This window comes from Schistocerca serialis, chromosome 2, assembly GCF_023864345.2.
Source record: "Schistocerca serialis cubense isolate TAMUIC-IGC-003099 chromosome 2, iqSchSeri2.2, whole genome shotgun sequence".
In the NCBI taxonomy this organism is placed as follows: domain Eukaryota; kingdom Metazoa; phylum Arthropoda; class Insecta; order Orthoptera; family Acrididae; genus Schistocerca; species Schistocerca serialis.
Genome location: NC_064639.1, coordinates 825,534,741 through 825,562,738, shown reverse-complemented (window position 1 = coordinate 825,562,738; position 27,998 = coordinate 825,534,741). Strand labels below are relative to the sequence as shown.

The window sequence follows — 27,998 nt, the reverse complement described above, 5'->3', positions numbered from 1 at the left end:
AAAGATCTACTGGAAATCAGATCATCTACAGGAAACACTTTAATACTAAATTTCTACAAATACTTGGTTTATTTACCTTTGAGTTAACAGTGTAGTAGTTGTAACTAAATTGAATATGTTACTTTTGTGTACATAAATTGAAATGTTTGCATATATTTAAATTTTACTATTAATTATTCAATATTGTGATAGGCAGGGAAAAATAGTAGCAGTGTGAATCAAACCTGAGTCAGTGGATTTCCATTCAGGTAGCATGACTGCTTGGCCATGGCACCATTAAGTCAACAGCTCCTCAAGAGTCTCTCATACTCTACACTTGCACAATATGACAATATTTACACACACTGTGATGAGGCATGCTGGGATATTTTTACTTCCCCTCTTGCTTTACATCTGCCTGCTTAAATTAATTTTTTCGATTTTAACTGGTTACCATTAACATATGTGAGTATAATCTGCATTTTCATAAAAGAGAAAGGTTGGCCCTCAGTTTTAAAGAATATAACACCAGATCCAATTTTGTGCTTAGTTTTAAGTATGTAGTTGATTTTCTGATTTATTTTGACTATTTCTAGTTACTGTCTTTCACTATACGGCGAAATCAGTAATTGTTTTGTAACTTAAATTCTATTGTTGACACATAAATAAATATAAATTCTGTAACAATTATGAACATTTGGAAGACGAAATGCTAGTAATCTTAAAGTATTTATTTGGCTCTATTCGAAAACATGTTAGCAAAGCCTGCCCTTAATTAATCCCAAAGTAATTAACAGTTTTGTCAAAAGTATTGTTTGTGTAACCACATTTGTTAATTTCACGATTTAAACAAATAATTCGGCCTAACTCTTGTAGCAGAAGAAACTGTTAAAAAGATGGAATTTTTTAATGTATTCAGTTAATCTAATGAGTTAAATTTTAATTGTAATGTCTGTAAATTAAACTTCAAACAATGTGCAGTTTCAGCGCCTATTATTGAGAGGATATATAAGGGCCTGATTTTTGGTCCCGAGAGTCAGCCCACAGCTGAGTTTCAGATCAACTTAACAGAGAAATAAGTGTTACACCAACAGGCTGTGTGTTAAAGCAATGACAGTGTCTGTTCCATACATATCTGATTATTACAAAAGAACTGTGAATTATGTAGTTATGTTTTTACTGCTCATAGATGTTCAAAAGTAAAATATTGTAGCAGTATGTGGATGTTCACCTGCAAACTATTAATGAGGCTTATGGGAAGTTAGAACACTAGTGCACTGACCATATATAACTGTATTATTGGGGGTTGTGAACAGTGAAAGTAAAGAACTGTAAAATGCAAGTGTGCACCTGTCAGCTACATCATTCACAGTAGAGATCCCCTAGTTTTTCAGCCACTACATCAACACCAACGAAGAAATAAAGCAGGGAATGTCATCACAACACTTTCAAAGAAGAATAATGACTTGGTGCTGTGAGCGATGATGATGTCACATCACAGCACGCACAGTCACTAACAGATAACCACATCCCTTCTCTGACTTTGTCATAGCACAGCTGATGATCATTACAGCACTTGATACTGGTTTCTAGTTATTGTGGAGAGAACATTACAAAACATGTTTTCATCTTTTTATTTGCAAACTAGCACACATTCAAAGAGAAATGGCGTAATTGTACTGTAGCACATTAAGACTTGATAACCGGACACCAATGTACACGATACACGAATACTGGAGCTGGTGGGTTCCAGCACACAATGAAGATGATGTGGATTGGGAGGGGGGTAACAGGACAGAGAAAAGGGAAACTGCTGGGTAAAGAATGTGGGATTGGTGAGTTAATGTAGACTCAAGCCACGAGTATCACACAAGCGAAAGATGTGTTGCAAGGATAACTCCCATTTACACAGTTCAGAGTAGAAGGTGGTGGAGGGAAGGATACAGACGGCTCAGATTGTGAAGCAGTCACTGAACTCTAGCATGGTGTGCTCAACTGCATATTGAGCAGCAAAACTGGTACTTTTTATATGATATTAATGTTATGATAAATCCCATTAGACAGAAAGCAACAGAAGAGTTGGTAAATTATATTTTCAAACGAATTACTAAGTGGTTCTCTGAAAACAGACTCTCCATAAAAATTGGAAAAAAAGACCTCACTACATTCACTTCTGTACAACAAACAGTCATATCAGTACATGAGCAGGAGTCAGTAAGTACGGTACAATGTTCCAAATTTTTGGGTTTACATATTGATGAAAACTTTAACTGGAAGAAGTATATTACTTAGCTTCTCAAACAATTAATTTCAGCTACTTTTGCTCTTTGAATAATTGCTGATCTTGGAAACAAATGTATCAACCTTCTGATATATTTTGCTTATTTCCACTCAGTAATGTCATACAGAATAATTTTCTGGGTAACTCATCACTGAGAGAGAATATATTGATTGCATAAAAGCGACCAGTAGGGACTACAGACATCATGCAGGTACCTCTTCAAGAATGTAGGCATTTAAATGCCCTGCCACAATACATACATTCAGTAATGAAATTCGTCATAAATAATCCATCACAATTCGAGATGAACAGTTATGTACGTACCTACAACACGGGAGGGAAGCAGAGAGAAGTGCTACATGCAGCTACAAAAATTTTTTATCATTTTTCTAACAAACACTAAATGTTTGACAGTGAAGCAAGTTTTACATCCAACTTAAAATCATTTATCTTGGACAAATACTTCTATTCCATTGACAAATTTATACTTAAAAACTGGTAGCCAGTATTTGATAAAAGAATATATGAACACAGAATCAGTGGAACACGAAACTAACAAACTGCTGTGCCACTGGGTGGCCAACTTTGTTCTTGTACACAGTTTGGCAGTGGCTACTCATGGTATTTTGACAGCTGGTGGTTGTAATACTGACGTAAAAAGCTGTGAAGTGATTGCAGCAGACTTGGTTCATGACATGGCTGTTTTCACAGGTAGCTCTATGTCTTATGGGATAGGATGAGCCTGGACTGCAGTACAAAGTGCGGTGGGTGGGGGTGGGGTGGGCTTGTCTTGCATCTGGGCCTTCCACAGGGATGTGATACTTGTGGCAAGAGACTGGTAGTGGCATAGGGATGGACCAAAATGTTATGTTAGTTGGGTGTGTGTGTGATAGAACACCACTTCAGCTTGGGTAAGATGTCCCTCTGTCATGTATCTTCATGCCAGGAAATGAGGGACATCCTGCTCAAGATTCTACTCAGCCCTCCTAAAGTGATATTACATCAACCAGTCAACCTAACCAACATCCTGGTCCATCCCTATGTCACTCCCAATCCCAATTCATCACCACAAGGATCATATATCTGTGAAAGACCCTGGTGTAATACCTGTCCAACCCACAAACCCAGCACTTCCTACTCCAGTCCTGTCACAGACTTATCCTAGCCCATTACAGACAGGGCCACCTGAGAAAGCATCCATGTCGTATACCAACTCTACTGAAATCACTTCACTTCACAGATTTTTATGTTGGTATGACAACTACCAGCTGTCCTCCCGAATAAATGGCCACTGCCAAACAGTGGCCAAGAACAAAGTCGACCACCCAGTGGCACAAATGTAGCTGAGCACAACACAATTTAGTTCAATGGCTGCTCCACAAGCAAGGCCATCTGGATTCTTACCTCCATCACTAACTATTCTGAGCTATGCCAAAGGGAGTTATTCTTGCAACACATTCTTTGCTCATGCAGCCATCCTGGCTTCAATCTCTTTAACCCGCTGTCCCCACATTCTCTACCCAACAATTCCCCCTTTCTCTGTCCTGTCAGCCCCTCCCAATCCATGTCACCTTCCTCATGCACTGCTGTCCACTGGCTCCGCAACCCGTGCCTAGCCTATGCACTTGCCACCCCCACTATGCCGCATTCCTAACCAACAAACCTGCTGCTAGTTACCCACCTCCAACCCCCCCTCCTGTCTCCCACTTCTCCCTCCCCTATTCACTCCACCAAACACAACACAACCCCAAGCCTCCCCACCCCACCCTAGTCCATACACCAAAATGCAATCCTGTTACTGTGTGACCCATTGACAAAATGTGGGAGACTTTATTTCGAAAGCTAATAAGTTTTCTTTCTCATTTGTATGCACCTGTCGGAGATTCAACGCTTCGATGAGTGGTCTCCATTACACCTAAAGTAAATATATAAAAACAAAAGTCAATAAATTGCATACCTAAAGAAATACAGCACACTACTCGTACAAAATAAGAGTCTACCCTTCAGATATGCACCAGCATAGCTGCATTTTCGAAAGAAAAAATGTCACTTCTTGGAAAAAAATAAATAACAGTAAAAACTGAGTTACACACAGAACACTAGGACAAATAGGGACATTAATGTTAGTAGTAAATATGCATACAGGTATACTAATTTACAAACCTTAATGTAGTTCAGAAGTGCTAAGCTTGTTTCTGCAGCATCTTGTGTCTCTATAAACAGCAGCTTATGTCTCTGAATGTTATCTACAACTCCTTGATCATACCAGCTAGCGACGACTGATTCGAGGTACAGGTAAGATGTGAAGAAACAGACTACTCCATCAGGGACATTGGATGCAACTTCCACCAGAAGTTGACCATAGTTACGAACTACTGCAACATCTTCACGTGTCTCAAATCGTGATGAGATTGCTACCTGGTCATTGCCTTTTGACACTATCTGAAAAAATAAAATATATTCTCTGTAGCAGCATATTTTTTGAGTCACATTTTTTTTACATCATACTTTAGTTTTTGAAAGAGAAACTGAAAGACTAACACTGAATGAAAGTTCTATAAAGAAAAGAATCTCTAAAATGAACAACAGGGACCAACAGGAGATGACAGAAAGAGCACTTTCACTATTTCTGCAAAAACTACGGTCTCCTCCAGTAACTTATGCTGGCCCCATGTGTTCAAGGATACTATAGTTTTTACAACAAAATTTCTTAGTGATGTGTCCTCTCCAAAACACACACACACACACACACACACACACACACACACACACACACACACACACGGCCACAGTCTCTGGCTGCTGGGGCTAGACACTGTCCTCAGCAGCCAGAGACTGTGGTCATGGATGTGTGCGAGTTGCACAAGAGAATGAGAATGAGAGAGAGAGAGAGAGAGAGAGAGAGAGAGAGAAAGTATTTTAATGACTCAGCATCTCTTCTATATGGTGAGTAGCAATCTATCCCTTTCATAAGTCTTTCATTATTCCGTCACAGATTTTCCATTGTTTGACCAGGTAAATTGCAAGTCAGAAACTGAAAAGAAAGTGACTGATGTTTTGGAAGTGTTACTTTCTGTTGTATGCAAACACAGTTACGGCAGGCTTTCACGAAATGCCAGCTTCACCGTGTAGAGGGCAAAATTCATTTTCGGATTTTAGAATGAAACAAGAACATAAATTACTGGTGACCTCTGGCAGCTGATACAGAAGAAAAAAAAAAAAAAAAAAAGCTACTGAAAATTAGAAAGTGTATGACAAAGCATCCAAGGAGGATCATGTTAAGGTATTCAGTATGCAACACAAAGGTGCATGGTTTTTAATAACTGTAGAAACTCCAAGTTGGAATGTCAACAGGATAGATTGCTCGTCACTGTAACAATGATGTTTTGAGTTTCAGACAGCCACAACAAAAACACTGTTATACATTATAGCTTTTGGCCAAAGCCTTCTTCAATAAAGAAGACACACACACACACACACACACACATTCTCACAAGCAAAGACACCTCACGCACACACAACTGCAATCACCCGCAGCTCTGATCGTTGGTGGTAGTGGTCATGTGTGTGCGAGGTGTGCTTGCTTGTGTGAAAGTGTGTGTGTGTGTGTGTGTGTGTGTGTGTGTGTGTGTGTGTGTGTGTTCTTTGCTGAAGAAGGATTTGGCCAGAAGCTATAGCGTGTCACAGTGTTTTTGTTGTGCCTGTCTGAAACTCTCTGGCTCATCGTTATGGTGAGTAGCAATCTATCCTATTCCTAATACTGTTTTTAATAACTGTATACATTTTAAGAAATCTGTACAACACAAAGCTGTACTGAAGACCATTGTGTTGATAAAATATAAAATGTCTGGCAATACATATGAGGTGAAAGTAAATAGCTTTAGCTTATTCGTCAAAAAAAGGATTAGGTTGTTAAATACAAGATGGGGCAGAATGGACTCTCTTGTTTCAATCAATCACTGAAGATGCAGGTGCAGTAGTGCAAAGGGAGTAGTGGTGGTAGGTGGGGGCAACAACAACATTTTCAGTAGTCACCATGCCATGCTATGGTGAACATCAGAGCTTTGTCATAGAAACATTCTTTAAAAACAATGATAGCATGGTGACGACACAGAGGGCTTTCCATAAGCGGTTTGCCTTGAATTGTCATGACAGGGTTCCTGATTCTACAACCATTAAGAAATGGATTACTAGTGTTAGGGTGATAGGATGTGCACTTCTTAGAAAACCAGCTAACCGACCTAAAGAAGTGAGGACACCTGAAAACATCTTGGCAGTGAGAGCGTCCATTGAACAGTCTTGGCCGCACTCTGTGCTGAAACATGCTGTTACTCTTGGAATATTGTCCAGAACAGTAAGACAAATATTAAACTCTAACCTTCACTTTCACCCCTACAAGTTGATGGTTATTCAAGAACTTAGTCCAGAAAACTGGGTGAAATATACAGATGCTTGCAATGCAGTCTTAGCCTCTGTGCAATCTAACCCTATTTTGTGGTCTAGCGATGAAGTGCATTGTCACCTATCCAAATAAAGAGCAAAATTTTCATTACTGGGAAACTGAAAACCCTCGTGAACTTCACCAAAGACCTTGGCACAACCCCAAAGTGACAGTTTGGTACGCTGTGTCCTCCATGGGCTTTATTGGGTCTTACTTTTTTGGATCTTGAGGTGCAACTGTTACGTGAACTCTGTGCGTCATTGTGAGTTGCTGGAGAAATTTTTACTCTGCAAAATGGATGAGTATGGTGAGGACTATGGCACAGAAGTGTTTTTGGTTTCAACAGGATGATGCCATGGCTCGTACTGCCCATCATTCATGCCAAATTCTGCAAGAACGGTGTCCCAGTCATCTGATCTCCTTACAAGGGGATGTTTCATGGCCTCCTTGCTTCCCAGATTTGGGCCCCTGAGAGTTTTTTCTTTGGGGATACCTCAAAGCAGAGGCTTACAAAGCTTGATCAAGGATCATGGAAGATGGCATAACACAAGATATGCTGAGAAGAGTTTTCAAAAATTTTTTTGAACGACTCAGTATGTCAGGGTGTATACGCGGACACAGAAAAAAAATTCCCGGATTTTTCCCGGATCTCCTGGATAAAAATTCATTTTCTCCAGGGTGAAAATACACTTCTTCCGTGTTAAATGACAGTATACTTTCCCTCGGAGCTGTAAAACGTATCCTTTGAATGGATATGGTTTTATACAGCAGCGTAGAACTTCCCGGGACTCAGGGCGAAAAAACACGTTTTGGAAAGATCTTTGATGTGCAGCAACATGTACGCTGGATATTTTCGTATTACGAAAGTATAAATTCGAATTCCATCAACAGGAAAATTTAATGGTTTAAATTAATAGACACGGCGTTATTACAAGAAAAGAAAAGCTTTGGCATATAATATTTGTCTCAAAGATTAATAAGCCACAAGAGAAGCTAAGCTTTCACATGTAATGTTGATTTGTTTAGCGCATGTTACACTTTAAGATGTATCACACAAATACGCTAGTAAAATTTTTAATACCGACAAAAATCTCTGATCTCCTGGGCTAGAAATTTTTCTAAATGGTTCGTCATCAGAGAGTTGATTTTTAAAAGGGAGCAAACGCTCTATGATTTAGGAAATTCATCGTACATTCTCACACATAGTTCGTCTTGCGTAAAATGAAATTTACTTTGAAAATAACATTTCTCGAACTACAATTCGCAATATTTTCCCGCGACTTGTTAGAAATAGATTCATTTCAGCAGTTGCCAGACAGTGCCAGATAGAGGCGTCACCGCGCTTGCGCAGCTATAGTGATGTAGGAAGACCGTGTGTTCGTACGTGTAAAACATTAAAAGATCTTACATCTTGTCATAAAAGAAACAAGACATCAGAAGATACTCTAAGAGGGTCGAAATTTCGTGAACCATACTAAAATGCATAGTTCGCCTTACAGTGTACATTCGTATGTCCAAATTCCCAATGACGTAGGTCTCGACCTGATATGAAACTTTTCAGTGTAGTTTTCGGGACGTAAATTTTCTTCGAGTACCAGTACTGTATTATCTCATGTTTGATTCTTTGTTATGACATAATGCCACATGTGCTAGAAGATGAAAACGTGCACTTGAAACGCAGCGAACAGTTGAAACTAGACGATAATGTGGAATTAAACACTTCGTTTAAAATAAATTCACTGCCTCAGCAGGAAACCCTAATAATTTCTTTAGCAAACCGACAAAAATAACTATTGTTCTGCAAGGCGATTAATGCTTGACTTTCATAAAGGTGGAAACAAAATAAAATCTGAAACTAGTAACATATTTTAGTCTTCCATAATTATGTGATTATATTTTAATTCACTTGACAGTTCCCAGCCACAGAAATCCGTCTTGTTTTCATTTGACGTGAGAGCAGAAAACGAAGAGGAAACAAAAATCATGTGGAGACTACCCCTTCCCCTCCCCCCTATAGCTCAGACTACTCTGCTCAGCAGAACGCTGAGGGGAGGGGGGGGGGCGGAATCTTTTCGAAAATAAGTTCGTTTTGTAGCGCATATCTTTTTGAAGAGTCTGATACATAAAACATATATCTTCGAGGAAATGTAAGACACGTTATTTGGTCTTAAGTGTGCAGTGCAGTGCCATGCCTTTTCAAACAACATTCTTATAGTGCACGTCACTGTATTTCACTCTGTGGAACTCAAACGTGTATATTTTGTAATGGATGCCATCAAACTATATCGGGACAGTGGAAATTAAAATGTTCTGCAGTGCCTATTCTGCACCCAGTCGGCCGGTTTGACATTCTGCCCAACCCCTCGCAATTAATACTGTATAGGATTATTTGTTACCAGGAGAACAAGAACTCTTCAGAAAATGTGGACTCTTTATTGCCTATTAACTAATAACTTGCTCTTGTGTGTAACACAAAATTAAATATAGGATACCTAAAGCCAGTAAAGACAAGAGACAGTGCACATTTCTTCAATCCTTAGGTTCTAGCAATTTTTCTCTCTAATCTTGCTACAGCTTTACATGGCGTCCTTTCCTTTCTGCAAAAGAACTATTACCTTATCAAAGTTCGTCAAACGTTTTGCTACGTGAAAAATGAAAATGTCGCTGTCTAATACTGAAAAAGCTGTTAATACAATTAGTACCCAAGACTGGTGTGGTTTCTCGATCTGATTATGTCTATTTTGTCACTGTGTGCCGGATAAAACAAAATAGGCCTTTCTAATATTGCAGCAATTGTAACACACACCAAATAAGTGACACTGTTTTGGCAATAATGATCATTTTTATAATAAGACAAAATAATTAATGAAGTACCAATACGAATTACTTATTTGGCCTACTACAATCAAAAAGCTTTACATTAGGAAATAGTTTCACATTTCATTCATGCTTCCCAGTTTCTCATGCACGAGACTAAAAAGTAGAACGAAATTTTTGCATAAATTTGGAATCGTCATATACTTCCATAATTTGTGTGATGCCCCTGTTTCTTCTCCTTCCTCGTTCTAACAGTCACTTATCATCACTAATTCTGTAACTATTTCTACCACTGCCAAAACTCATTCTCTGGTTAACTTTACTACCCCTGCCACAACCACTGATTGAGGTATCCAGCGATTGTTCTCCAGTTAGGCGTTATTACGAGTTCTTACAATGTGTTTCCCGCACTACTTCCAGAATGGAGCTTAAGCGGCTGCTAGCAGTGGACTACAACTGGCCCTGTCTAGTGTAGCGATCTGGCCAAAAGTTTTCTGTCAAAATTTCACTTTCTTGGATACACTGAGAAGATAGTACGTAATCTGTCTGACCTGTTAGTCGTTTATTTTCACTCTGGTAGTCTGAATCTATGGATTTCGCTAGTAATTATAACAACGCTGAACATTCGCAAACCAAATCAACCACATAAACAAGCAGCACTTGGCATTCACCGGTTCGGCTTTATTCCGCTCAGCTCGTGTAGCCCCATCCCGTTTTGTCTGCAGGAAAGTTTGTTTCTAAATGTGACGACGATTCCCCTGGCAGAGGCATCACGTACAATCAATATGCACACATTCAAAAATCAACCTGTAATTCATTCAGAAATCAACTTAGAATGTGTTCAAAAACCAGCAGGGGTGCGTTTCAAAATCATATGAATAATCGATACATCGACGCGCGTTGGATGGTATGTGCTTTGTGAAACAAGATTTTTTTCCTCAAGAATATGAATTTGCCCCCCCCCCCTCCCAGAAATTGCCACCCGGTTCAAATACCATGGTTTGCCCCCCCCCCCTTCCCCTCGGTCCGGGGCCTGCTGCACACGCTTGAATCTGGCAGCCTGGGCTCGCCAGTAAAATTTTTCCGGGTACCATGTGGCTGGTTGCTGCTACTGCTACTTACACAGCCAACAGCCACATTTCTGCAGCCAGAAGTGGGAAAAGGTACTAAAAAGCCTTTGACACATTCTGCTGTTGGCAGACACTTGTACGAGAACTTTGTTATTTTATATGGCGCATTTCCTTTGCAATTGAAGTTTTATTTTCGTTTTTTTCTCTCGTTCATGTTTTAATGCTGCAGTATTATTCTGCAGTAGCGGGATATAGTAATATCCTTTAGTTAGAGTATCGGTTCTTACCAGTAAAAATTACAAAAAATTAACTTAAAAGTTGAACAACAAAAAATTCCTGGGTTTTTACCGGTGGCACTGAATGCAGTGTTCTTTTCCAACTCACCCATCAAATCAGGAAGTCCATTCTGCCCCACTTTGTATAAGAAAGGCATCCATGAAGTTGTTAGGCAATGCTGCTGTGTGGGCACAGCTGTTGGCTTATCCATATTACTACTATTCAGGGTTTAAGGCAGCATCATTGAAAGATCACTGGTTGTGTACTTAAGCTAGTAATAGCAGTTTGAGCAGCAGGTTCCAGCGGCAGACATGAGGATCTAAACTACTTCCATAAAATGCTTTGCAACGGAAGTCATCCCCTATATGATACAGGAATTTCTCCCCACTTATTCCAAATGTGAGCTGTGCTTATAAGGCTGTTGAATGTAATTAGTTTGCTTTCTGTTGCAGCCAACTGTGTGCACAAGGATGAGCTGGTACATCTGAACATTGCTGTTCAATGCATATAATTTTAATCAGAACAGAAGGTAAAATGTTTCATAAAGTAAGCCTGACCATGCATAAAAATTAAAAGATATTAGATGACAGGATGGCAGAGGGAATGTTTTATTATCTGTTAACTGCATTTGTGATTTGATAATGCTTCCGTCAAGGTGAAAAGATAGTGCTCAGTCAGTGTGTACTGGAAAAGGAGGCACTAGAGACAACATAACCTTGAAACAAACACAATTCATCAATTGTATTGTTTTTATTTCTGTATTGAAAGTCTGAAATGTACTTGGATATAGAATTGTTGAAGTTCCTATTCCATTTACTTGGAATATTTTCATTTACCCTTTGATACACGATTTACTTATTACCATTATATTTTTAATCACATCAAATACCTTTCCCTTTCCCACCTTCTTTCCTTACTTCTCAGTGAAAGATTAATTCCAAAATCTTGATATTCATAATTCTTCCACTTTTTTGTTAATTACACCTAGGTGTGCCAGACTTAAGATGGCATGCCAACAACTGGTATCCTTTTTACCTAATGTATTTCAAACAATCTGTCTGTTATCATTTTTGGCTTAATTTGCTGGCCAAGTGGATGTCAGACTACAAACCCAAACATTTGATGTTCAATCCACACACAGTGCTAGAATTTTCTTCTGTCATTTGCCACCTCTGGCAATGATTTGAATCTTGTGGGCAATGTCAGGTGCCCCACAGCCTAGAGTCAGCATTAAACAGTAGTTCCCGCTTTAAATGACTGACTAAGTTCACTTGTGGGAGGTAGGCTATAGAGACTCATGCCTAATAAAGGACTATAGCATTCCAATCAACATGCAGGTTGAGCACAGATACACTTTTTATTCTGTAAATATTTTTTGACAAATAACTGAAGTGACCACTGAAATACAGAGTAAGCAGTTATACTGTCCTTACCTGACAAGTTAGTGTCATATACCTATATGACATGATGATGATACATGGAAACATTACACCAGTGCATTTTTATGGTGTACAAACTAATTACTCACCATTGGCAGAAGACAAGGCCTCGCTAATGTCATAGTAAATGAACTCATGATAACAGGGTGAAAATCCAGTATCTTCGGATACATGTCCAGAGGAGATAGTGTACCCGAAGTAATTACCACAGACTGAAAGCGGTCAAATACTGGCTTAACAGCAATTGATGAATCCAGGCAACTACAAGAAAATAAGTTTCATGGTTTGAGTCTACATAATATAAAATGTAAATAAAAAACAATTTTAAGGAAATTTGTTATACCAACCTGAAATGAAGTATGGGATTTGATACTGTTGGAGTTTTATCATCAAATGGCTCCACAATAATAGTAAAGCCTTTCGTGTATGTTGCTACAAGTGTTGCTAAATGGGTAATAAGAACCAGTGGGGAAAAGTCTGTCAGATCAGATATCTCCAGAGTCTTTAACAATGAAGTCAGACGTTCATGGCAAAACCTGAACCAAAACAACAGAGAAACACATCACTATTAACAAAATTACTTGCGGTAGTCATACAGAAAGTAAAATATATTGTGCTTGGAAAAAAAAGTATCTCCCTCACACTGCAGCCATTTTACTTTGCGCAGCACTTATGCAATTTATGCTTGTCTATGGAATGGAATGGTGTGGTATGGTGTAGTGTAGGTAGCAGTAGTGGTAGGATTTAATGACCACAACATCATGGTCAATTGTGCCCATACACAGAGATGAATAGAGTTAAAAACAGTAACAATTAAAATTTTCCACTAAAATAAATATAAAACACACTAACACTCAAATACATATGCTAATGATAAAATGTGTACTAAATTATTGACACCTGTAATAAAATAAGGGACTAGAGAAAAACTAAAATATCTCAGAAAAAATGTGTGTGGCGCTGACCACAAATCAAAAATGGACAGGGTAGCCATTCTGAAACCCAATTAAATCTTGAACCTAACTGCTCAACAAAATATACAAAATTATAAAACATCTAAAACACACACCTTGTCCTAAACTATAACAGAAGCCTTGTTAATCTACCAGCCAGAATATGAAATGCACTCCATTAAAATGTGTGTACTGATACAGGTACACCACAGGTACTACAAATGAGTGTGTCCTCCTGTGGAGTAGCTGGAAATACCAGAGGAGGACAACTCCTGTATTAAGTCCAGTCTCTCTGACCGGAAGGAGGAAAGTCATCACTGAACCACTGCTTTCAACATCCAGAAGATCCTCCACACCTCTAGTATTGGTTCTGAGCACTATGGGACTCAACTGCTGTAGTCATCAGTCCCCTAGAACTTAGAACTACTTAAACCTACCTAACCTAAGAACATCACACACATCCATGCCCGAGGCAGGATTCGAACCTGCGACTGTAGCAGCAGTGCGACTCCGGACTGGAGCGCCTAGAACTGCACGGCCACCGCGGCCGGCTCCTCTAGTATTGACACACCTTATTATCGTATACATCAGATCACACTAATAATACTTTTCTCTAGCACTATCCCTCCTCCTAGTCATTCTTTGTAAATAAGTAGAAAAATCAATCCTGTAGAAAGAAATTCCCAGAAATAATGCCATCTGATGCCATCCATTTGTCTGGTTGGTTAGTTGGTTTGTGGGAGGGAAGGGGCCGGACTGCTACGGTCATTGGTCCCTTTTTCCAAAACTTAAAAACACCCACACAGAATAAAAGCGAACAAGGAAAAGATGACAGACGACACAGGACAGAAACTTAGACAAAGACCAGACAAAACGAATTAAAATCACACAGAGTGTGATGGTGGTCGGTCGACCATAGAGAAAAAAAGGAAAAGCCAACCACAGAGAAACATATTAAAAACTCAATCTAAAACTGTAGGCCAAAAGCCAGACTCAACACTAAATAAAGATAAACACTTAGAGCAAATGATAAAAGCCCCCTGCCCAAATAAAACGCAAAACTAAGCCTGCCATAGCAGAGTCATCAGTTAAAAGGGCAGGGAGCGTATCAGGCAGCGCAAACGTCTGCATGAGCACAATTAAAACTGGACAGGGCAACAAAATGTGGACCACTGTCAAAGCCGACCCGCAGCGACATAGAGGTAGGTCCGCATGGCACAGTAAATGGCTGTGTGTCAAGTGGGTGTGGCCAATGTGGAGCCGACAAAGGACTACTGAGTCCCGGCAAGTGGCTCGCATGGATGACCGCCACACATCCGCCATCGCCTTAATAGGATGGAGTTTGTTTGGTGTGGTCAGGTTGCGCCATTCAGTGTCCCATAGTTCGAAAATTTTGCAGCGTAACATTGCCCGCAATTCAGTCACCGAGAGGCCAATGTCCAGAGATGGTTTACTGGTGGCCTCTTTCACCAGGCAGTCTACATGTTCATTGCCGGGTATCCCAACATGGCCTGGGGTCCACACAAATACCACAGAGCGGCCGCAACGGGCAAGAGCATGGAGGGACTCCTGGACAGCCATCACCAGATGAGAGTGAGGGAAACACTGGTCGGTAGCTCGTAAACTGCTCAGGGAGTCGCTACAGGTAACGAAGGGCTCACCTGAGCAGGAGCGGATATACTCTAGGGCACGAAAGATGGCGACCAGCTCACCAGTGAAAACACTGCAGCCAGCCGGCAAGGATCATTGTTCGTAATGGTCCCCTAGAGTTAGAGCATAATCGACACGACCAGCAACCATCGAACTGTTAGTGTAAAACATGCCAGAGCCCTGATACGTGGCAAGGATGGATAAAAAGTGGCAGCGGAAGGCCTCCGGAGGGACTGAGTCCTTCGGGCCCAGTGCCAATTCGAGCCGAAGGCAAAGTCGAGGCACACACCACGGGGGTGTATGCAGAGGGGCCCGGAAAGGAGGCGGAAGAGGGAAAACCCTAAGCCCGGAGATAAGCTCTCTTACGTGGACCACGGTTGTACAACCTGGGAGATGGACGACCGACTGTGGGAACAGATGACGATAGTTAGTATGCTCAGGCAAGCTACAAACATGCGTAGCACAAGCGGCCAGTAAATGTTGGCGCCATAACCGCAGTGGAGGGACACCTGCCTCCACAAGTATGCTGTCCACAGGGCTGGTCCGGAAAGCACCAGTCACAAGATGGATCCTGCTGTGAAGGTTTGTGTCCAGCACCCGCAATGCAGATGGGGATGCAGAACCATAAGCCAGGCTCCCATAATCAAGACGGGACTGGATTAACACCTGGTAGAGCCGTAAGAGGGTAGGTCGGTCGACACCCCAGCTGGTGTGGCTCAAGCATTGCAGAGCATTAAGATGCCGCCAACACATCTGTTTAAGCTACCGAATATGCGGGAGCCAAGTCAACCGGGCATCAAAAACCACACCCAAAAAACAATGTGTCTCCACCACAGCAAGACGTTTGCCGGAAAGATAAAGCCGCGGCTCACGGTGAACTGTTCGTCGCCAGCAGAAATGCATAATGCAGGTCTTGGCAGTCGAAAACTGGAAGCCACGCACTACAGCCCAAGACTGACGTTCAGCAGCTGCAATGCCAATGCAGCTATAGTAGAGGCAGAAGTTGTTAGCATACAAGGACGCTGAGACAGACGTTCCCACTGCCGCAGCGAGCCCGTTAATTGCAATTAAAAACAGGCAGACACTTAAAACAGATCCCTGTGGCACTCCGTTCTCCTGAACTCGGGGGGAACTATGGGAGGCCGCGACTTGCACGCGGAAGGTTTGATGCGACAGAAAATTTCAGATGAAAATCGGCAGTGGACCCAGAAGACCCCAACCATGAAGCGTAGAGGGGATGTGATGGCGCCATGTCGTATCATACGCCTTCCGCATTGTCGAAAAAGACAGTGAGGAGGTGCTAATGGCGGGCAAAGGGCCGTACGGATGGCTGACTCCAGGCTCACCAGATTGTCGGCGTCAGAGCGACCTTTATGGAACCCACCCTGAGACAGAGCTAGAAGGCCCCGAGACTCGAGTACCCAACTCAACCGCCGGCTCACCATGCATTCGAGCAACTTACAAAGAATGTTGGTGAGGCTAATGGGGCAATAGCTGTCCACCTCCAATGGGTTCTTGCCAGGTTTCAAGACATAACAATACTTTCCCGCCATTGCGATGGAAACTCACCCTCGACCCAGCTGCGGTTGTAAAGGTCGAGGAGGCGTCGCTGGCAGTCCACTGAGAGGTGTTTCAGCACCTGACAATGGATGCGATTTGGCCCGGGAGCTGTATCAGGGCAAGCGGCTAGGGCACTGTGGAGTTCCCCACTCAGTGAATGGGACATTGTAGGATTCATGATGGCGCGTGTGAAATGAAAGGCTCCGACGTTCCAACCGCTCTTTAATGGAGCGGAAAGCCAGTGGGTAATTCACAGATGCGGAACTGAGAGCAAAATGGTCTGCTACGTGGTTGGCAATTATGTCGGAGTCAGTACAAATTGCCCCATACAGCGACAGCGCAAGGACGCTGAAAGGGGTCCGATAGCCATAGAGGCGTCTAATCTTTGCCCAGACCTGCGATGGAGAAACATGGAGGCCAATAGTGGGAACATACCGTACCCAGCACTCCTGCTTGCGCTGGCGGATAAGGCGGTGGGCCCGCACATGCAGCCGTTTGAAGGCGATGAGGTGTTCTAAAGATGGATGGTGCTTGTGACGCTGGAGCGCCCGCTGGCGATCCTTAATTGCCTCAGCGATCTCAGGCGACCACCAAGGCACAGTCCTCCGCCGAGGGGACCCAGAAGAACAGGGAATGGCAGATTCTGCAGCAGTAACGATGCCGATGGTGACCGAGTGAACCACCGCATCAATGGTGTCATTAGAAAGAGTACTTGCCATGCACCACACTGAAATCTGTGAAGGCACCATCATTTAAAATGGAAAGCTCGAGCTGTGCCAGTACATGTTCAACGGTGGCGCCTCGACCTGTTGCCACTGACCCACCCCAAAGAGGGTTATGGGCGTTGAAGTCGCCCAGTATCAAGAAAGGTGGCGACAATTGCACTATCAGCGCAATGAGGACATGCTGTGGGACATCACCATCTGGTGGAAGATACAGACTGCAGACAGTAACAGCCTGTGGCGTCCACACCCGAACAGCGACAGCCTCTAAAGGTGTTTGTAGAGGGACAGACTCGCTGTGAAGAGAGTGAAGGACATAGATGCAGACGCCACCAGATACCCTTTCATAAGCTGCCCAGTTCTTATAATAACCATGATAGCCACGGAGGGCGGGGGTTCGCATCGCTGGAAACCAAGTTTCCTGAAGAGCAATGTAGAAGAAAGGGTGACGGCTGATAAGTTGTCGGAGCTCAGCTAGATGGTGGAGGAAAGCGCTGCAGTTCCACTGGAGGATGATATTGTCCATGGCTGAGAAAGGCGTGAAGGGACTGGGGAGCCAGATTACGCCGCTGGGTCACTGGCTGCCACTGATTCAGTACCCACGTGAATGACATTCATTGCGTCTGAGGGTCCGGTGAGATCCAGGTCTTCAGCAGATGCCAGAATCTCAACCTCATCCTCAGACGCGGAGCCTGTAGGAAGCAGTGGGACGGGTGCCACCGCACTGTTGTGATTCTTGCGAACCTTCTTTTTCTGCTTCTCGCGCCGTGCCTTCGGCAGTTCAGGCTGGGAGGGCCTCACTGGGTCAGTTCCAGGGACGGACGACAACCGTGAGGCCCTACGACTAGCGACTGATGGTTGTTTCAGCCACTTGCAGGTGTCCGCTTTTCCGCTGGTCGGAACTTGCGAAAGGAGGTCCCCAAGGGGCCCCCTCCTGGTGAGAGTAGACGAAGAAGTCTTACGCTTCTCCGGCTGGGAAGTGGGAACAGGTGTCCCCGATGGTTGGGGGGGTGTTGCTCCTGAAGTAGATGGAGCAGGAGCAACAGGGAGTGAAGAGCCCCCTCACAATCAAGGGGGCCGGTGGATTCTGACCAATCTTAGAGCCAACCGTACGTGACGATGGGAGAACCGTTGTTGCAGCAGCGGCGTAGGTGGACGTCATTGGCACAGGATGGAGCCTTTCATATTTCCGCTTAGCTTCGGTGTATGTCAGGCGGTCCAGGGTCTTATATTCCATTATCTTCTGTTCTTTCTGGAAAATGCTACAGTCCGGCAAGCAGGGGGAATGGTGTTCTACACAGTTAACACAGATAGGAGGCGGGGCACACGGAGTATTGGGATGTGAAGGACGTCCACAATCTTGACACGTGATTCTGGAAGTACATAGGGATGACATATGTCCAAACTTCCAGCATTTAAAACATTGCATCGTAGGAGGGATATATGGCTTTACATCACAGCGGTAAACCATCGCCTTGACCTTCTCGGGTAAGACATCACCCTCGAAGGCCAAGATGAAGGCACCGCTGGCTACCTGATTATCCCTCGGACCCCGATGGACGTGCCGGACGAAGTGAACACCTCGTCGTTCGAGGTTGGCGCGTAGTTCATCGTCGGACTGCAGAAGAAGATCCCTGTGGAATATAATACCCTGGACCATGTTGATGCTAACTGAAACATACCCCAACTTGTCACAAGCGAGCAACCTCCGTGACTCGGCAGAGGATGCTGTTTTGATGAGAACTGAACCAGAGCGCATTTTGGATAAGCCCTCCACCTCCCCGAACTTGTCCTCTATATGCTCCACAAAAAACTGAGGCTTGGTCGGAATAAATGATTCACCATCAACTAGCGTACAGACGAGGTACCGGGATGAATAATCTCCACTGCCTTCTTTAGCCATACATTCCTCCCATGGAGTGGCCAGGGAGGGAAATGATCTTGGATCGTATTGCTTGCCGTTGAGGTTAGACCTCGATCGCTTAGAGACTGCTGGTGGAGGCCCACCAGTGAGAAATGATGTACCACATTTCATTGCGGGTCATCCGCCCTGATGCCACCTACTCCGACCAGGGGCTCTCCCCACGAGTGCCACCCAGCCACAGCAAAGACCGCCTGCCAGGATGGCCTTTGCCATGGGTCCTGATGCCCCAGAGGGATAGGCATCTACTCCTCGGCATACATGGAGTGGTAGCAGCTCAGGCATCAGCATTGCAATCCCTGTGTAGTCAGGGGGCTACCACCAAGAGGGTACATGACAACCCCACCACAACAGACTGGCTACTGTGCTGGATGTCAGGTGTGGAATATCCATGTATATCATGAGGGCAAAGATGGAAGTGCACAATGGAGGGAATGTATGGTACCCGGAACACACTGCAGCTGACGTGGCCGGATGCTCGGTGTAAGTCCAACTCCATGACAATATCTGGTGTGCCAGATCTTACGGCAAGATGGATATAGAATGCACCACGTAAGGCGTCCTTCCCCAAATGGTACGCACTAACGGAAAATTTTGAAATGGAGGGGTCAAACCCCTTAGGGGACCATCACATCAAAAGGCCAAAACAGTTGAGACTCCTTTTAGTCGCCTCTTACGACAGGCAGGAATACCGCGGTCCTATTCTTACCCCCGAATCCGCAGTGGGGCATTTGTCTAAAACAAAGAAAATTAATTGGGTTCCTAATGAGGTACTGTAATTTAGTTCACACACACACACACACACACACACACACACACACACACACACACACACACAAAATTCAAAATATCCACTCAATCACTGCTACGGTCAAACTACTATATATGATGTCAAATACACAACTTTCTTCAATACTGCAGTAGGTGAAATCAGGGAATGGTTGTGGCAATGAAGAATACAGCACATGGCTTGGATACAAAGTGATTTAAAAAAGACGGGTGTGGGAGACGAATGAAGATTGGGACATAATTTTAGAGACATGGAACATGCTCTGATAGTGGAGGGGTGTGGCAGAGCATTGGCCATGTTATTTTTAAGAAAACGTTCCATCATTCACCTTAAGCATGTGGTATGCATTAACAGAGTACAACTACAGAATTCTCATACATAATATTGCAATTATAAGATAAATTAGAATGACTACAAGAGATACAGGAGGTACATATAATACAGACATTATGAAACACATCTTGAAGATCTACTCATTTTTAATATATGCTCATATTAACCTCAGTGGTTTCCTTTCAATGCAGACCTTCTGTGCAACATCCTTGAGGAAACCAGCTGGCGATTCCTGAACCACATGCTGGACTCTAAGACGTGTTTTCAGGTACTCCACAAATCGCTTTAGAAAGGCAACAAAGTGCTCAGCATTTCGAATGTTTCCCGGCACTACCTCTGTAAAGATATTTATTATTCTCAATTAGACAGTTTATCACTTAATGTTTTTCTGAGAAACACCAATGAATCAGAGTTCCTGGGCAATGCTCTTTAACCCCTTAATGCTGACTGTCATGAATTCACATCATACCAATGCTGTGCTAATAACTGAAAGGTTAACTGTTTTTAAATGTCAGTGGCGGTAGATGCTGATTCTTCATGAAGCTACCAATGCTTATGACAAGGGCTGCATTCTCCTGAGTGTTTCGAGCATCTCCAAAGCACCAAGATGTTTTATTTTTATCTTTCACCTAGAAATTTATGCAGGCATTAAGGGGTTAATTCTAGATATTATAAGACATGCTTATTACATTTCAGGTTTTCCTTTGTGACATACACAACACTGCAAAAACAGAAGAGTAATATTTTAAGTATCACATACAAACTGTTATTAACTTTGTGATGTCTCCATACAGTAATAACTAATAATAAACAAGATAAAAACTACAGCTAATAAATGAACACACAAAATAGGAGGCAGAATTCATACAATATGGGACTACATCAGTAGAGATAAACAATCTCTTTTTACCATTCCATCTATACATTTTCTGTGCTCACCTATCACCATTTATAAATAGTTCATATGTAAGTGGTATTTCATTTTTTTCTTAGACTTTATTAATGCATAAAGAATCAACTCCTTGAAAGAACCTCAAAAAATTAATTGAATTAAAACATTGTCAATTAATTTCAAAAATGTTTAAGTGTACTGCAAAAAATTCCAAATTGCATCATGGTTCGGAGTTCATGTTTGACTGTGGGTCCCTTTTAACTGACTAGTTATATCAATTAAAAGGTCAGATGAAAGCAATGTCATAACACCTCCAACAGGACCAGGCCTAGCAAAGCACTGTGGTAATCAAAACCAACCTTTATACTGAAACTGCTTTATCTTACATCAGTTTGACAGCTACACAATATTAAATATGAGTGCATCAGTTAAATTCTATTCTTCTGTAATAATACAAAAGTGATGTTAAGGTCATTGCAAGTGGATAATAAAAATAAAGTTAGCTAGGATGTGGCAAGAAATTAGCCACATCTACTTTTATGGAACTGTTGGGGCATTTATCTGACTTGATACAACAAAATGTTAATTGGGATGTGTCACGCAGTGATTTGTGATAGTTAATTCAAAAAGTGCCTTCAGCATTGAGGCACCTTGACAAGTCACAGAAAAAAGTTTTAATAATGGAAATCCAGGCTGGAATAATGACAATATCATAAAAGCATAGATTGCTACTCACCATATAGCGGTGGTGTCGAGTCGCACATAGGCACAACAAAAAGACTGTTGAGCTAGTAAGCTATCAGCTGAAAAGGCCTCCATCGGAATTAGACACCACACACACACACACACACACACACACACACACACACACACACACACACACTCACTGGCTCTAGCTGCTAAGAAAGAAAGAAAGAAAGAGAGAGAGAGAGATCTAACTCCGATTAAGGCTTTTTTGACTGAAAGCTTACTTGTTTGACAGTCTATTTGTTGTGCCTAACTGCAACTCAGCATCTCCACTATATGGTGAAAGCAATCTATCCCTTTCATAATATTGACAACATAATGTAAATGGATAGATAAAACATTTACTCAGTAAGCAGCAGCAGGAGAACACACAAACAAAAAGGTTTAACTTTTACAAGTTTTCGGAGCCAGTGGGTCCTACTTCTGGCAGAAGAGTTGAAGGGGGAGGAAAACGGGTGAAGGAAAAGGACTGGAGAGGTTTAGGGAAAGGGGTACAGTTCAGAAAAGTCACTCAGAACCCCAGGTCAGGGGGACTTACCAGATGTGCTGAGAAGGAAATAATTTAATAATATTGTCACTTTTAAAAATGGATAACACACTGTCACGAGAGATTCAGCAAGTGTTTAAAATATTTATTGTAACAGTATCAGTTGCAAACAGTTCCACATGAGAACTATTTTCGATCACATTTTATGATCATCTTCAGTTCTAAACATAAAACATTATTAAGTAACTATTTCTGCAGATATTATAGACGGGAAATATTTAAAACTTAATTCTTTTTAAGTGGTTTTGAGTAAGTAGATGACACAGACTGACAATCAAGAGTTGTGAAAAGTCAAAATTCTTTAAAAAGAACATAGTTGAACCTTTAAAATAAAGGAAACAGTACAATAGCGCACTTGTGACAACATCTTTTGGCATTAGCATTTTACTATACCCGCTATGTACCATAAAGACCCATACATAATTGATTATGAGTTGGGAATGGGGGGGGGGGGGAAGATAAGATGGGGAGTGGAAACGAACTGATATTTTGCAGTAATGCACCTAACATTAATAAATGAAACGCCTTGGTAAAATTTACAATTACGTTAAAGTGACTACACCGAGTTTTCGTGAGAAGGCGTCTGAGGTTCTCTGAGATCAGTCCGCCTGTGCCCAAGTCTCCAGTCAGTGCGGTGAGCTGCTAAGGTATTCTTCTCCTACCAGTGATTATGTCATCAAAATTCTTAAGTAAGTCAAATTCTTGAAGTCACACTAGACATTAAGTATTTTATCCATGCTGTCTGTCACCAAAATTTTTGAGGTACATAAAATTCTTGAAGTCACACTGGAGATGGAGTAGTTTATCTGGTTCTTTCAGGTGATTCCCTTATATTTCTAGTTCTTACAAGATGTTCAAAAAATGTCTCTTAGGTGTTGTTTGTAAAATTTCAAGATGCGTCTCTATTGGTCCTACCAAATGTTTAGTTTCAATCACATGGTGACAGATACAATAACACAACAGTTTCAGACAACTAGATCAGGAACAGGGTTTTGCATAAGTGAAACTCCTTGTTTTTAGCTAAAACACGATACAAATTAGGTTGTAAATATATAGCTTTTAGTGTGTATATGATTATGCGCAACGAATGTCATTAACAGTACACAGGTCTGACTGACAGAACTTTTGAGACCTGGTTTAAAGAACACACTGTAGTCTCAGGGCTTATACACGGACAAGGAAAAAAAGAAATTCCCAGATTTTTCCCATATTTCCCAGTTAAAAATAAACTTTCTCCCAGATGAAAATACACTTTTTCCATATTAAGTGACAGAATACTCTTCCTTGGCCCTATAAAACTCATCAATCCTTTGAATATTTATGGTTTTATATACAGATATAGAATTTCCCGGCACCACGTGATCTTGTCAACTGATGACAGCATAAGACACATGATGTAGTCAGCCAATAGCAAGATCACTCTTAAGTAGCGCGAACACACAAATAAGGAAAGTTAATGGTTTAAATTAATATACATAGTATTCACATATAATATTGGTCTCGAAGATTAATAAGCTGGAAAAGAAGCTAAGCTTCAACATATAATATTGATCTTTTTTGCGCTTGTTACACTTTAAGATACAAATGTGCCACTAAATTTTGAGTAACAATGTAAATGTCTGATCTTCTGGCCTCGAAATTCTTCTAAATGGTCCTCCTCAAAGAGTTGATTTTTAAATGAGAGTCAAACGCTTTGTGATTTAAGAAATTCATCGTACATTCGAGCACATAGTTCATCTTGTGTAAAAGGAAATTTGCTTTGAATGTAACGCTTTTCAAACCACCATTCACAGTATTTTCCTGTGACCTGTTAGAAATAGGTTCATTTCAGCAGTTGCAAGAGACCACCAGATAACAGGCATCACCGTGCTTGTGCAGCTACAATGATGCAGGAATCCCATACGTCCGTACGTGTAAAACATTAAAAGACCTAACATTATGTCATAAAAGAAACAAGACATCAGAGGATACTTCAAGAGCATTGGAATTTCGTGAACCATACTAAAATGCACAATTCGGCTTAAAGTGCACATTCGTATGTTCAGGTGCGGATGTAAATTTTCTTGGAGTACCAGTACTGTATTATCTCATGTTTGGTTCTTTATTATGGCATAATGCAATACGTGCACTTGAAATGCAGCGAACAGTTGAAACTAGCCAATAATGTGAAATTAAACACTTCGTTTCAAATAAACTGTTTGCCTCAGTGGAAAGGATTAATAAAAGCCGAATCTCTTTGGCAAACTGACAAAAATAACTTCATTGTTCTGTAAGGCGATTAATGCTTGACTGTCAGAAAGGTGGAAATAAAATCTGAAACTAACAACATATTTTAGCCTTCCGTAATTATGTGAATGTATTTTAATTCACTTGATAGCTCCTGGCCACAGACAACCCACCTCCCCACCACACCTCAGACTGCTCTGTGCATCAGCCCCGAGTCTACGATATTTCTGAACCAGGGCAATACTAGATAGCGGCACCCAGCCACACTTCTGCAACCAGAAGCAACTGCGCATGTAACCAGAAGCAACTGCTTAAACAAATCTAATTTAAACGGTTGTCACATCACACTCATCGGAGGCAATTTGCTGTTATGAAGCATTGCACAGTCTTTCGAAAGCCTTTAACACACTGCTGTTGGCAGACGCTTGTAGAAGCACTGTGTTTTGTTGTTGTATATGAAGCTTTTCCTTTGCAACTTAAGTTTTATTTTCATTTTCTTTTTTCTCTCATTCATGCTGCAGTATTATTCTGCAGTAGCGGGCTACAGTAATATCCTTTGTTAGGGTATTGTTTCTTACCAGCCAAAATCAAAAATTTAACTGAAAACTGAAACCGGGTCGTATACACTCTGAGTCTGAATTAAGACAGCATTCGGAGATCTATTAATATATATAGACACACACACACACACACACACACACACACACACACACACACACACACCCCTTACCTAACATGTTTCAGAAAGAATTATCTGAAACCATTTGACTACCAAGATTTCAACATTGAAACAAGGGTATGCTTGTCAGCCGACACTTAATTATCTGTTCTCAATGCACAGTACAAATGGGCCAAACTTTACAAACTTGTCCACATCACAGTGCAGATTTTGGTATCTGGCTAGTTGGAGGCAGCCAATGTAAGGATGGTACTTGGTAGTCATAAATAGTTGTTAACCAGGTATCTTTATGGTATGGACATATGAACTAATCACATTTTGTGAACAGCCTTTCCTTCACATTCTGCTTCTGCTGCACAAGACATTTTTGTCATTGAATATCTTAAAAATGTATTAATACACAGCTAGTTAACATCTGAAAAAGTGAAATACTATTAATGATTTCTTCTCAAAGATGAAATCTACATTGTGATGGCAAGATTGATCTATAACATAGCCCAAGGTGTAGGTTGGATTGGAATGTGAGTCTTGGAATGTGAGTCTTGTTGAGAGTTGGTGAAGACAATGAATGTGAATATTAAATCTAAGTTAAATGCAGCTCAAATTGTAGAATAGGTTGAAAGGTGACAATTTGTCTGTGAGCTGGCAAAGTCAACAAAGGTGAATATAAAATTTTGGTTGTTGTGACTGACTGATCAGTAGTGAAGCTGATAGTTCTGTTTTTAATTATTTTCTGTTTACTTGAATTCACAGACCACCAGCAGTATACAAATATGATTAAAAGAAACGCTTAAGGATGGAAAATGAAAACTCAGTATTAAATTATTTATTAAGCGTTTGTAGTTATTTGACCCTACGTAAAAAAGTTTAAGTTCAATTTGATCCCATTCTAGCATGTGGTATACTGTATCATAAAGTTGTTATATTAAATACTTTAACATTTCTCTGGTGAGCGAAACAAAATCATCCCACCACATGACTAAGTATACAAATAAGCTGTACTGCTATCATAACTTTCTGCAACAACTTGCGACAGGCATTGCCAATATGCCCTTCAAAGTTAGAGTGTGAACATTCCTTCTAAAGTTTTACTGTAGAACACCTCTGTGCACCTAAGCAACTGTCTCTCTTCTTATCCTCCCTGTAGCACATCATCACAGTTATGAAATAACTCACTAGTCTTCACATTTCTATGCAACTTTTTTAACTTTTAAACAATATTTTCCTCTTTTCATATTTGAAATCAACACCTCTATTTTTAATTTTTGATGTTTATGAAAATATCTGTATTTGTATTTTACATATCAACAAAGTGTTTGAAACAGATTTCGTCAGAAAGCGCCAAAGCTCTCTCTTCCATTTGTAGATGGTTATGCAGAGGGACGCTGTGTTGGATCTGAGTTGTTGAAATCATCTAATTGTGCTACTATGCGCATCTTTACTCAAACCATGGAGACTTCAGGTAGGAATATCAACAAGGTAGGAAAAGATAGATTCTTACTTACTGTATGACAATGATTCAAGGAAATGTTTTCCATACAAAAGTTATATGGTGAATGTGAAAAATATTCTGATTAGTCAAGGCAAATTATGGTACACACTGAAGAGCCAAAATATTATGAGCACTGTCCATGTTCAAATGTCACACATGGCACTGTGGGCACATGATGTGGTAAGGAAAGTATATACAGGGTGTTTCAAAAATGACCGGTATATTTGAAACGGCAATAAAAACTAACCAAGCAGCGATAGAAATACACCGTTTGTTGCAATATGCTTGGGACAACAGTACATTTTCAGGCGGACAAACTTTCGAAATTACAGTAGTTACAATTTTCAACAACAGATGGCGCTGCAAGTGATGTGAAAGATATAGAAGACAACGCAGTCTGTGGGTGCGCCATTCTGTACGTCGTCTTTCTGCTGTAAGCGTGTGCTGTTCACAACTTGCAAGTGTGCTGTAGACAACATGGTTTATTCCTTAGAGCAGAGGATTTTTCTGGTGTTGGAATTCCACTGCCTAGAACACAGTGTTGTTGCAACAAGACGAAGTTTTCAACGGAGGTTTAATGTAACCAAAGGACCGAAAAGCGATACAATAAAGGATCTGTTTGAAAAATTTCAACGGACTGGGAACGTGACGGATGAACGTGCTAGAAAGGTGGGGCGACCGCGTACGGCAACCACAGAGGGCAACGCGCAGCTAGTGCAGCAGGTGATCCAACAGCAGCCTCGGGTTTCCGTTCGCCGTGTTGCAGCTGCGGTCCAAATGATGCCAACGTCCACGTATCGTCTCATGCGCCAGAGTTTACACCTCTATCCATACAAAATTCAAACACGGCAACCCCTCAGCGCCGCTACCATTGCTGCACGAGAGACATTCGCTAACGATATAGTGCACAGGATTGATGACGGCGATATGCATGTGGGCAGCATTTGGTTTACTGACGAAGCTTATTTTTACCTGGACGGCTTCGTCAATAAACAGAACTGGCGCATATGGGGAACCGAAAAGCCCCATGGTCCCATCGTCCCTGCATCCTCAAAAAGTACTGGTCTGGGCCGCCATTTCTTCCAAAGGAATCATTGGCCCATTTTTCAGATCCGAAACGATTACTGCATCACGCTATCTGGACATTCTTCATGAATTTGTGGCGGTACAAACTGCCTTAGAC

General features: G+C 41.5%; 1 protein-coding gene across 1 annotated transcript in view; it reads right to left on the bottom strand.

The window, feature by feature from the left end:
* The window catches only part of LOC126458074 (general transcription and DNA repair factor IIH helicase subunit XPD), a 48,688-nt gene that overhangs the window by 6,078 nt on the left and 14,612 nt on the right, over positions 1-27,998 (bottom strand). Inside the window, exons 8-11 of the mRNA XM_050094888.1 lie at positions 20,400-20,568; positions 12,651-12,839; positions 12,393-12,564; positions 4,424-4,702 (exon numbers count right to left, since the gene is read on the bottom strand). Coding sequence (XP_049950845.1) covers positions 4,424-4,702; positions 12,393-12,564; positions 12,651-12,839; positions 20,400-20,568 — 809 coding nt within the window. The remainder of the gene's footprint in view (positions 1-4,423; positions 4,703-12,392; positions 12,565-12,650; positions 12,840-20,399; positions 20,569-27,998) is intronic.